Source organism: Ammospiza nelsoni, chromosome 1 (genome assembly GCF_027579445.1).
Source record: "Ammospiza nelsoni isolate bAmmNel1 chromosome 1, bAmmNel1.pri, whole genome shotgun sequence".
Lineage (NCBI taxonomy): Eukaryota > Metazoa > Chordata > Aves > Passeriformes > Passerellidae > Ammospiza > Ammospiza nelsoni.
This window is the reverse complement of record NC_080633.1, coordinates 135,354,825-135,367,718: the sequence shown is the minus strand read 5'-3', so window position 1 is coordinate 135,367,718 and position 12,894 is coordinate 135,354,825. Positions and strand designations below refer to the sequence as shown.

Sequence of the window (12,894 nt, the reverse complement as noted above, 5' to 3'; positions counted from 1 at the left end):
ATAGCAAACTGTTTTCCAAAGGCACAAGTAGGTGTTAAGCTCACCAGCCTGTGGGAAAGTACAAAATTCTCTTGATAGTACCAAGATGGGGCTGCATTCCACTTGCACGGATAAGAGCCTACAAAAACTCTGATGTGAGACAAATGTATTGAGTAGTACAGGTCAGGAACTAAAAACTCATGGATTTAACTGCCTTAACTGGAGATATCAAGTTTGCAATCACCTGTTTCTAATAAGAAACACAGAATGAATTATTCTAATTTCTAGTCAGAATACTTATGTGTGACACATAAAAACTCTGATGTACAAGGAAAACAATGTTATTACCCTAGTGCCTGAAAAGACTTTATTGCAAAAGTCTAAAAGCCCTTATTCCACCAGCATTTGCTGAAACACCCTGAAACTTTACTTCAGGTTCCTTTGATTTTTGAAATAAAATAACCATGCAACAAAGTAGACATTAGGGATTTTTGGGATTAAATATTACTGAAAAGTTTAATTTGCTCTAATAATGAAAGAAAATGAAGGAAAGAAGTAGACCTCTGTTACAGACCAAAGGGCAATAATATTCTTTTATTAAATTGATATGTTTACACTTCATGAGTTTGAAATTGGCTCAGAACTTCAAAAACTTTTAGACACATTGTTAGTAATACTTTTTTAATAAGGGTATTATAAATTATGTTGTTGAAACTGAACACAGACATTGCAGAAAAAGATGCAAACCTAACAAAGATTGGTGTTCTCGCCTTAAGGTGATATCCCTACATCAAGAGCAAGAAGCAAGGAATAAAGCAAAACCTAATAACTATTATGTTTTGTTAGAAACACTGCACAAAGATACTGTATTAAATGTACATATATCACTCATAGTTGTATCATTTCAAGGGCAATGACTTAAAAGTAATTGAATTACACTGAATTAGTCCTTTCCCTTCTCCAAAAAGTTTACATTACTTAGCTTAACTGATGGAGACCTTTTTTAATAACAGGGTTTGCTCACTAGTAAGCTAGGAGCAGATAAGAGTAAATATTCTAAGTTCTGAATTTAAAAGTTCATCTTCAAAGCTACTGAAATAATTTTTCAAGCCAAAAGATTCAATAATCTTACAGAAAATCTTGTTAATGCAAAATTTTTTTCACACTTTAGAACTAATACTAAATGTCAAGAACAGTAGGTAATGTGGATTCAAAAGTCAACATTGTATTATCTTACTACAACTACTGACAATCCTTTTTTAACAAAACAAAATGTGGCCCAAAATAACATGTTATGAAATTCAAGCAGTCACAATTTGTTCCTGTACTGATTCTGAAGCAGTATGTACCTATCAAGGCCATCATGTTTGTACCCTTATTGGCTTGGACAGAGAGGGGATGTTCCAAGTTGTCCTGCTGTCTGGACCACTAATGTTCTTACTATTGTTACATGAGGTCTGGGACTGTAGTTCACACAACATAAATCCAAATATAAATCAAATGGAAGTCATTGCAGGCGTGTTTCAGTAGCTCATGGGAAATTATCTTCATGTAAAAATTAAGGAAAGATGCAATTTGCAGCTGAAGATTTGGAACATCACCAAATCTATCACCTAGATCTTAGCTGAGCTAAGTTTAGATGTCGAATTTTAAACAAACCAGTGCATGACTAGTATGGGAGCTCAGTATTCTCAAGCACAGAAATGAGGCAAAATGTTAACAACTTCAGACATATAAATTTTCCCTAGGTTTCTATAAAATTTGAATTTATTTTTCAACAGTAATTGTTCTGACACACACTAAGAGGAAGACTTCTCTTAGTAATTATTATTAATGCTCATGACATTCCAGATATTTAGCACATAATATGGTCTTCCCTTGGGGGAATTGACAAATAAAACATTGATTTCTATGTTCCTCCCAAATATAGTTTCTTCTAACGTGATATGATCAAGGTTTTCCATGTTCCTGATTGTTTGTTGGAGTTTAATTTTTTGACATGTTTTTGAAATGTTTTGAAATATGCTTCATTTTTAAAAGGTGCATGCAAGTAATGATTTTGCCTCTCTTTCATCACTTCGTTTTTGAACTTTGAGAAATCTTTTCTGCAGCAGCCCTTCAAAATTAATATTTTATAAGTACTCAATAAAGAGGCTTAATTGTGACTAATGTTCTCTATCTGTACAGTGTCACATCACATTCCTCTTCTAACTCCATTAGTTTGAATCTTAAGGAACTATATATGTCAGGAAAATTTAAATATTTTAGACTCACAGCAAATCTAGAAAGATTAAAAGAAAAATATGCAGCAAAACTGTGATGCTCTTCCAGTAGAGAGATGAAACTGAACTTCTGTCTCAAGCCAGTTGCCTAACCATATTTGTTTTTGTTTTCTAGGAGGATAAATCTCTTTCTGTCTCTTATTTTTCTTAAGCCTTCAAGAAAAAAATTTACCCTCACAGCATCAGAACATTAAAAATTATAAATTTGGTGGAAGGCCCAAACTGCTTTATCCCTTATCAAAATAGCTGCTAAGGTTGCACAATTGTTCTGTTGTTGTTGGGCTTTGGGGTTTTTTTGGGACAGAGTTACAGCAAAAAAGGAAACTAAAAGAGAAGGTTCAGCTTGAGTTACTGCAACTCAGCTTAGTGGTTGGACAAATTATAGATGTCTATTTAAGAAAACTACTTAATTATACCCTTAAACTTCTAGTGAGGAGAAGACATCCCCATGAACATCTTTCAAAGCATCTTTGCTTATGTAGCCTGCTATTACAGGACTTTATTGACACTTGGTAAGTAATAAGAGACAGCAAGGAGTGATGTAAGATATTGTATTTCAGCCCTGATGATCCCTTTTTTAAGACTTCTCATTGAATATTTGCTGGAGGTACAGACCTTATGTATACTTTTGTATAAAAACATTTACTAATTTACTAAGAAAATAAACTACTGAATCAATTCCAACAGCTCAGAATTTACTTTGTGACTGACAGTTAATATATAAACAGCAGAGAACACGGTTAGAAGTTCATCTAAGCATTGAAATAAGCATATTTGCCATTTATTTCTAAAGGATGACATTAGAATAAAATGAAAGCTTCGTTATAATTGCACAGATTTAGTCAGCATCCTATACAAGACCATTGCACCTGTACATCAGGAAGTTTGCAGTGTACTCCTCAAAAGTGCAAAACAAGTCTTGGGAATGTGTATAGCAATTTTAAAAGAAGACAACAACTAGTCTTTTTCTACAATGTTTCTTTTAGGGACGCAGAAGATCAGGAATGCCAACAGTGGGTCCATTTTAGAAATGTCTCTTTTTCATGAAACACAGTCAATGTTTCATGAAAAATGATATAAAATAAAAAATAATATAAAACAATATAATAAAAATATATAAATTACATACAGAAAATACTATGGCACTCCATGCAAACATTAGACAGTATTTTCATTGGGTTAGCCATTCTCATGGTACTTGTATTCAGAACCTCCCCCACATTTCTACACCATTATAAGGATGTCTCTTCCCACCACTCACTCTTCCCTGGAAGAGTAAGTGTCATTGGAAAGTATGTATCATTCTTTCCAAGACACTTGAGAAAAAAAATTAGCAAAACCAAGTGAATGCTGAGTAGTAGGGAGAGGATGAACACTGTTCATATTTACACGTACCAAAATACTCATTGAGGGATTATCTTTTTTCAGAGCAGCAAAATCCCCCCAGGAGTCATTTGATGGTGCTGTTGCTGTAGGACATTATTTCTTTGTTAATTCCACCAAAGTTAGTTCCTATGAAGTTGCTACTATAACTTTTTAAATTGTTTGTCCTTCTGAAGACAAAGAGGCACATCATAATCTCTTCTCAAGATGTGTCAAAGAGACAGGTAAATCCTCTTCCATAAGATGGGAACATATTTTTAATGGGGTTCCTGCTTTATTTATTATTTGGAAGACCAGCATTGTTAATTATTACAGCATATTAATCTCAGAGAAACAAATGACAAACTGTCACATATTTCTGACCTAAAGAGTATACATATTTTCTGTGTAAATGAAAGGGAAAAAATTTCAAAAATTTACAAAATAATGCCACAAATGAACAACTGAAAAACTATCTACCCTTTATTATGCAGTCATATCTCCCATGAATATTTAGTGATGTGAACTGATGGTACCTTGAGGCCAGAATTTAGTTAAAAATCAGGTTTTTATTGCTTTGCTTTTTCAACACCAATGTAAGTGTGACAATCCTTTAAGAGTCAGTTCTGTTTCTAACTTGACTCAAGTAAGTGTGATTCCAAATATCTAAGTAAATGCAGCGTGAGTTACATGTATCTAAGAATTGCAATATATTAATGTATCTTTCTGTGTAGAAGAAAATCATGCATCAAAAGATCTCGAAGACTCAACATTCACCACTTTACAAGATTAATATTTTGGATTGCTGCACAGATGGATTTATTAATCTCTAAAATTGCAGAAGTGTAGAAAATCTTGCTGGACAAAATGCCAAGTTAGCAACATTAACCATCTCCATTTGAGTTTAGAATTTTGGTTTTGTTTTTTTTTTTGTGTCAATTCTCCAGCTCATACTATAAATTGAGATGGCCTCTGCTTTTCCTCAGGTTACCCCTTTCTGTCTCTTTTGTGCTGCTGTGAACAGACTATTTTAGTGAAATATATTGTCTCTGACAAAGCTGCTACTAATATGTCTTGAAAAGGGTCCTGGTGACTGGCAGCACTCTCTCCTCAAAGACCAGTCACTGAAGATGTAGGAAGAGCACAGACTGCTCACCCTGCAGAGCACCATAAACATACTTTGAGCATGGCTCTCTCACAAGGCATTTTCTGCTATTGCACTGCATGGTCTGTGGTCCTTTAAATTCCTTAACTGAGGGATGTGTGATCAACTCACCTCCCCTGAGGGCAGCCACAAAATCTGCTTTGTTTTATTGCTTTTCAATGCAATAGAGTATGTGTCAGTGGAACAAAATGATTTTTCCAATCCTGCCAGCATTTTGTGTAGTCTCTTCCCTAAACTCTAAATGATAGAAAAATCATTAATGTCAGCTACTTTACCATAAAAGAATAACAAAAGATGACACATCAGGTCGGGGGTGGCAAATGGGAAATGAAGGACAATTCCCCCCTCCTCCCCTAATAAGGATTTTAGAGCAGTAGAAGCATATTTCACTGAAGCAAATGTTGGATATGCAGTGACAGCACTATTGAATTATTGCTTGCTTTTCAAGCAAAGTAACTTTTTCGGAAATCACAAAATAATCTTTATCACAATTTAACTGAAATGAGTCCAACAAGCACTTCAAATCAGAGAATAGTTTAAATTTGAAAAGACCTCTACCATCATTGATTCCAATCATTATCATGGCACTGCCACAACCACCATCAAACCATGTCCCTAAGTGCCACATCTACGCTTCCCTGGGCAGCCTGTTCCAATGCCTGACAACCCTGTAGGTGAAGAACTGTTTCCTAATATCCATCTAAACCTCCCCTGGTGCAACTTGAGCCTTGTCAGGTCACTTATTACTTGGGAGAAGGGGCTGACCCCTGCCTGGCCACAACCTCCTTTCAGGTAGCTATAGAGAGTGATAACATATCCCTGAGCCTCCTTTTATTTAGGTTGAACAGCCACAATTCCCACAGCTGCTCCTCACAGGACTCATGCTCCAGACCCCTCCCCAGCCATGCTACCCTCCCCTGGACATACTCCAGCACCTCAATGTCCTTCTTGCAGTGAAGGGCCCAAAACAGAATGGGGGATTCAAGGATAGGCCCCACCAGTGTGAAGTACAGGGGCATAATCACTGCCCTGGTCCTGCTGTCTTAATCCCAGATATGTTCTCTTAATTGTGTATTAATAATCCCTGGTCTTCTGTTTTGGTTTTTTTTTTTTTTTTTGGCATATTTTTATAATTTGGCATAGTACAGAGTTGTTTGAAAGTGTCCTGAAATAACTGTTTTACAGAGTTTCTCTGTGTCCATTCTGTCGCCAAAATCAGACACAGAGTCTGAAACAACTTCAGAATCACAAAGTGCATGCAAAACGAATTCAATTTTAGTGCATGTTAAAATCACCACACCGTTTTTTTGTTACTAGCAACCACTAAACAAAAGGGCCAGTGGAGTCTGCCAAATTTAATAAATAAGAATAAAGAAATTTACACTAAAGATTTTTCAGTAAAACAAGACTCCTTCAACTGTGATATATTTTGTGGATTCTTGCCAGTTTTGTCCCTTCCACAATGATAACCTTTTGGCCCTTACTTTAGTTAACCCTGAGATATCTTGTTTACAATCGCTTGCCCGAAGGCAGACATCAGTTAGGCAGGTGGTGACCTGCTACCATGAAATAAAAAAGCTGAAGAAAATGAAAAGGCAAGGAACAGAGAAACAATTTACCTCCCCATCTGAAGCTGCAACACTATTTGGGTACTCCAGTTATGCTGCTGCTTCCCAGTTCTATTTTACCCTGCTTGAAATAGAAAAGTCAAGAGCAGTTCAGTACTGGTTACTTACTCAATTGTGTTCCTGTCCACTTTTCCTGTCATATTAATGCCATAGAACTGCTGCATGGCAGCTATAGCTGATTGCATGGTTTCTGCAGAGCGCAACACCGACATTCGGGGGTCACTTGGTGGAAGGTAGCCATACTTTTGTAACCATACCTGCAATGACAAGTGCAGTGGCAATTAAACAGAAATTAGAGGTAAATAAAATGCTCCCTAGTAATCAGTTGTATACCATACAGAAAGAAGATTCTAATTCACCAAGTATATGTCCTGCTAGTTTGGGTGTTTGGGTTTTTTTTTTTTATTTTATCTGCAGATAAGAAATTCTTTGGGAATTTTATTTCACCTTCTTTATTAAAGATTCTGTTGCTGCAAGACGTACAGAGTTTTCTACCCAGAAGCCATCTCTCTTTATTATCTGAAACTGCCTGCTTCAATTATTTATTTAATGTATTTATTTATTTATTTGAAGCTACAACTTAAGCAGCTAACCCTGTCTCTAGGCATTTCAAATAGTGTTTTAAGCAGACAAGATATAAATCTGCAATATATGCCACCTACAATTGACTGCCCACAGGGCACATAATATTATTCACCATCTACAATAATAAATCCACAATAGCTCACACATTTACACTAAATTGTTATTGTCTCTCGAATAACATGAAAGAGAGGGTAGGGAGGCATTCAGCTTTATCAGAATAATATCAAAGTCACATACTTATAGGCAAAGCAGGTTTCCAGGAGATAGTAAAGTAGCAGAGTCTGCCTTCACTTAGAAAAAACTCTCTGATAAGAGGAACTGCCTTTTAAAAGCAAGATGGACTTAATGCCAAATACTTATGCTCTTAATTGTGTGGAAGTGTGAGGTCCAAATTACTGAAAGCTTTATGGATTAAAGCCACTATGTTAAGAACCCTTGGAAAAGCACTCTGAAACCTGCTGTCCTTTTGAGGCAACATTTCACAAAAAGTAGCTGCAGTTATCAGGTTTCTATGTGTTCTCAAAATCAAGACTATACAGAAAACAGTGAAAGACTTTTGAGGAAGCGAGGACAGGGATAAGCTTTAAAAATGTCTTTTCCTTTGAGGGCTGGAAGTGCTCACTGAAATGAAAGGTACATATATTGCCAATTTAAAAGACTCAGTTAAAATGTATTGCTGCAGTTTCACTCCCCCCAGTAACAAAATATTTGCAACCACATAAATCTGATCATCTGTTCTTTAACAAAAAACAAACAAACAAACAAAAAATAAGATTCAGCCACCTCTTTCAAACATATCACATCACAATTTATGGATTCTGAATCGTTACATTAATGAACAGTATCCACCCACCACACCTTATAGTGTTTTGCAGGATCTCTGCTTCATACAACACTTCTGGGTTTTTACCTGTTTGTATGTACACTCTTTATATGCAGCCTAACACCAACCTATGTGTCTATTTTCAGTTTTAAATTTATCTTGACAAGTCCACCATTTTAGTTTTACAGCAGGTTAACCACTGTTGTGGTGCACTCCCCTTTTATGAACCCAGTGAAGATGATCACCTCAAATTGACTTATTATTAAGGTTCACTTTACTAACACCAAATGTGCTTTATAGGTGAACATTGGCTCAGTGTAAGTAAAAGATCAAACTGGAATTAAAGATTGTGAAAATCTTTAGGTTATGAGTTCAGATATTCCTAATTTAAGCATGTTTACCTTAAACACACATTTACCTTCACAGTTCACACACAAACTCAAAAACCACAGAATCACAAAATCACTGAATACTTTGAATCGGAAGGGACCCACAGGGATCATCAAATCCAAACCTTAAATGAATGGCCTGCAGGGATCAAACCCACAATCTGTTTGTGAGCTCCACAAAACAGGGAAATACAACAGGACAGGGAGGTAGAGACAGGATTAAGACCCAGACTAAAGTCTTTCATCTTCACACAATCTCCGTATACAGGAACCATTCAAAATAAGGAAATTTTCTTTAATAGATGGGAAAATGCTATTATTCACAATATAAATGAATTGCTACAATCAGTACCTACATACAATGTTATATATTCATACCTTCTTACACTTTGCATTTTTAAGGAAGAGCTTGTGTACATTAAGGGTGTGCAAGATTTGGGTAAGTACAGAAATAACTTTGTTTATGTGCCACTTTGCAGATGAAGCCTGTTCTTCCCTACATTATTGGAAGATAGCTCTGAAAGGCCAGACAGAGCCTGAATGTTGGCAAGAGCAATGTACTAGGCAGAAAAAAGATCATAGAACTAAGAAATAAATGCCTGACAGAGAGTGGATTGATTCCAGCGTAGTATGTACAGTCTCTTTGCACTAATATTTACAATGAATGCATTTAATAATTGGGTTATTTTTATATTCATCTTCTCAAGGCAATGATATCAAAACAAATAATAAGGCAAGAAAAATAGTTCTGAGCAGCATGTCACAGCCCCTTCTCAGCAAGAACTTGGTATGCAGACACAGACCGGGGCTTTTTATGAAGCTCTCAGGTGCTAAGGGCAGACAAAATTGCTCGGTAAGCTTGGGAGGTCAGCTCTCACCACACAAAAACATCCTCACTGCAGCATAACTGAAGAAGGCAGAAGTATGGGGCTGCAAGTAAGAAAACTTGCCAGAAGTTAAACTTTCAGATATCTCAATTAGCAAAGATATTAATAGAGACAGAAAAAATATCTTGGGGACTACTGCTCATGGGAGAAGTGGGGCAGGGAGAACAAACAGGAATCTAGCAGAGTGCCACTGCAGACACACTTGGCAGGAAAGGAAAAGAGACTTGGCTCAGACACAGCAGGAGAGGACAGTAAAGCCTTTCTCTATCTAAAAAGTCTTACATGCAAGGTAAGTACAGGATGCCTGAAAGCCACCCCCAATCACTGAACAAAGGAAGTAGACCACCTGGGTCTTCTCTCAGCCTTCAAAATAGCATAGAAGACACAGCCAACATACTGGCAAGTCAGATGACACTCTGAAAGGAAGTTTCATTTTGAAAATTCAGACAAATTGACCTTAGGCTGGTGAATGTTTGAGAGCTAGTAGCATTCCGTGTTACAAAATTCTTTACTCTGTCCTTATGAGTAAGGACAATGAATCAAGAAAAAAGACAGAAAATCTGGTTCTGCAGTTTTCTACAAGAAGAATAAAAAATTTTTGAAGGACCTTGGCTATACTACCAGATATCTGAAATATGCAGCTCAGATTTTATTGTTCATAGCCCAAGTGCTGTGAACTATAGAGGAGAAACTTACCTTGAAGCCCAGAATATACAGGTGGGCAAAACAGCAAGCAGGAAAAGAAACAGTGTGAGAAGGAGAATGAAAGAAAAAAAATTTTCTTGCTCTAGTACTTTTGAGGAAAGCTATAAAATAAATTATACACAGAAGAATTTTCCCCTCCCCTCTAGTGAAATTAGACTTAGTCTGCCTTTAAGGTACTTTAGCAATGACAGTCTTGGCAAGTCTCATCCTGAGGAAATCTTTGGTCTTGGAACAAAGAAATAGTGAAGTAGATCCCTCTAACATGCAATGTCTTGGATGCCAATGGGTCCTTTGCACAGACTCCAAATAAGTGATATGTTTCATTCCTTTCTACAATTTAAGAAGATAAAATACTACTACTTCAAGACAAGTTTTTGGGCAGGACTTTCTTGTCCTGCTGCAAAATGAGATCCATGGTATCTCTCAGGTAACCACAGAGAAACACAGCTGGAAGGCAATAGGTTCCACCATTCCCCCCTCTAGTACAGTGCTTTAGTATCCCACCACTGTGAAGCTTCCTTTAGAGTTGAATCCTTCTTACTATGATTTAATACTAATTAAAGCCTGTAACTTTTTATTTTACCTGCTACAGGTAAAGGGAACCAATTATTTCCCTTCTGAAGCAGCCTTTTATGTATTTGAACTTCCTGATGTCACTCTTTGTAATATTTTAAAAATGAACTAAAGACACCTCTTTTGCTTAATCATATTTCATTATCTGCATTAACCTCCAGAGAACCTGAAGCTAAAATCTATCTTTACTAAGCATCTGCTTGCACTAGATTTGGACTACGTCACTTCCTACTATTGGGCTATTAACAAACACTGGAGTATAGCAGTAGTGTTAGGAGTAATTCAGAAGAATATGGACCAAATATTTCATTTTGGAAGAGAAACAAAAAATACCAGAAAAACCACAAATAAAATTACCCTAAAATATTTGTATTCAATAACAGAACTTCAAGGCTTATGTCCCATTCATTTATACATTTTAAAATTTTAAATCCATGTTTTACACATTTTTTTCCTACCAGAAAACTTTTTTCAGCCTAATTCCACTTTCTGTTCTCATAATTGTAAAAAAAACCGAGAAACAGAATCCACTGGTGAGGAAATCTATAGACAGGAGTTTGTTGAGGACCTGACAGTTCTGCAGGCATCCATGGAACCTGTAAGTGCTCAGCACATGAGCTCTACCACCTTCCAGATTTTGGATGTCATTGACTAGGTACCTAGGGTTTGGGGTTTTTTAATGACATGATGAAAAAAACTATTTTCATTTTAGTTTGTAACTGCTACTTATGCTGTGCTATGTGGATCATCTGGCTGTGGAGCAGATAGAACTTTCTCACATGGCTGTATTTTTTTTCTCCTCTAAAGAATAAAGAATTGGCTAACTTAAAGTGTATTAAACACACCAAGGGATCCTAATCATTCAGATCTTTGCTTGTTTAGGAAGAAAGATTGATTTGAAAAACAGTATGTCGACACCAAACTCTTATTAAGAACAAAGAAAATGGATGTATTATCATTAAAGATTAAACAAGAATATTATTAAGACACTCAGAGTTTCAGATAGATTACTGATTTCTAAGAGAGAAGAAAGCTTAGTGACAAATTACTCACATTCCTGAATGACAACACATTGTATAAGCTACAATACAATTATGTTCTATGAACCTGAAGGCTTAGTAAATCAGTCTAGTAAAGCAAAAATAAAAACAATTTCATAAATATCTTCAGTAGTGCAGCTGCGTATAATTATTAATAATGTGTTCCTATTCCTGTTTTAGATTTTATCTGCAGACTTCCTATCTTTACTGAGTAAAACTGTGATATTTCATAATTTCAAAATATTTTGACTTCTGTTTTTTACTATATTTCCACCAAAGACACTGTAAGTGAAAATATTTTAAGTGTCTGAGTAATTCAGATTTGTATTTTAAAAAGGAAACATTTATAATTCTAACTTACACAATCACCCCAGGATTTAGTAGTTTAAGTGCTGATGTAATTTTGAATGGGATTGAAGGCTTTAACTATAGTAAGGATAAATAAGCTAGCTCTAGAATTAGTATCCATATGACTAAATTATTTCTTCATTTAGGTCAAATAATCATGGCTAATGGTGTGGTTTAATTACAGACCCTCCTACGGCAGCTAATACTGACTTTTCAGTGGCAACTTGATAGACAGATAGTCAGAAGTAAACCAAAGTGTTTACACAGAGCATTATAGGAAATCTGATGTCTTTCCTTCCTCTTGCCTCCAGTGCCACCAGTTCTCCATCAGTGGTGTTTTTTCTTCTTAACAGAACACACAGATGTGAATGGGTATACAGTGCATGGCATACAGCTAGGAAGGAAAATACTTCCAAGAAAAAGCACACACAGTCCAGGACACTCTACCTAGTCTAGCAGTAATGTCTACAGAATGAAAATAAGAATTATGATAGATAAAACAGAAGTTTAATGATCATGATTGGTTTAGTGCCTGTGGTTTTGAGATAATTAATCCTTAACAATTAAAAAATCGGCTTGCATGTTCAGAGTACACTGAAGCTAACTAACAAATAAATTTCTTGTAAATTCTGTAGTAGCGTGGAAAAGATCTTAAAATGAAGGAAGCATCTTCAGACCAAGAAATTATGTTTTTTATTGCTTTGAACATGCCAGAAAGAAAAGGTCAAAACACCAACTTGCAAAGTTTTGTTCTATATTTTCCTAAACTAGAAACCTATTTTCTTGTGAATTATTGTGACAACACCCCCCCAAGAAACAATTTACATGTGACACTGGAACATTCTTAGACACATTAATAAAAGTAATATTTACTGGGGATTTCAAAAATTGTAGCAGGGACATAATAATTCAAACAAGTCTGTGGGATATCTAGGTTGCAGCCTGCACTACAGTAAATACTTAGATACAGTTGACCTCAAAGTGGGTCACAGAAGAGAATAAATTTGGCTTCACTGGGTTCAGTGTTGCTGCATCTAGTCAGTTCAAAATTAACTGAGGCACCTCCACTGTTGTATTTTGTATCTGCCTATTGATTTTTCAGCATTCTAACTACAAAATGTTAGATGT

At 35.9% G+C, this 12,894-nt stretch overlaps 1 protein-coding gene across 1 annotated transcript in view; it reads right to left on the bottom strand.

Annotated features, from left to right (window-relative positions):
* The window catches only part of MMP16 (matrix metallopeptidase 16), a 164,574-nt gene that overhangs the window by 75,124 nt on the left and 76,556 nt on the right, over positions 1-12,894 (bottom strand). The window contains exon 2 of the mRNA XM_059474285.1: positions 6,525-6,673. Within this exon, the coding sequence (XP_059330268.1) occupies positions 6,525-6,673 (149 nt within the window). The remainder of the gene's footprint in view (positions 1-6,524; positions 6,674-12,894) is intronic.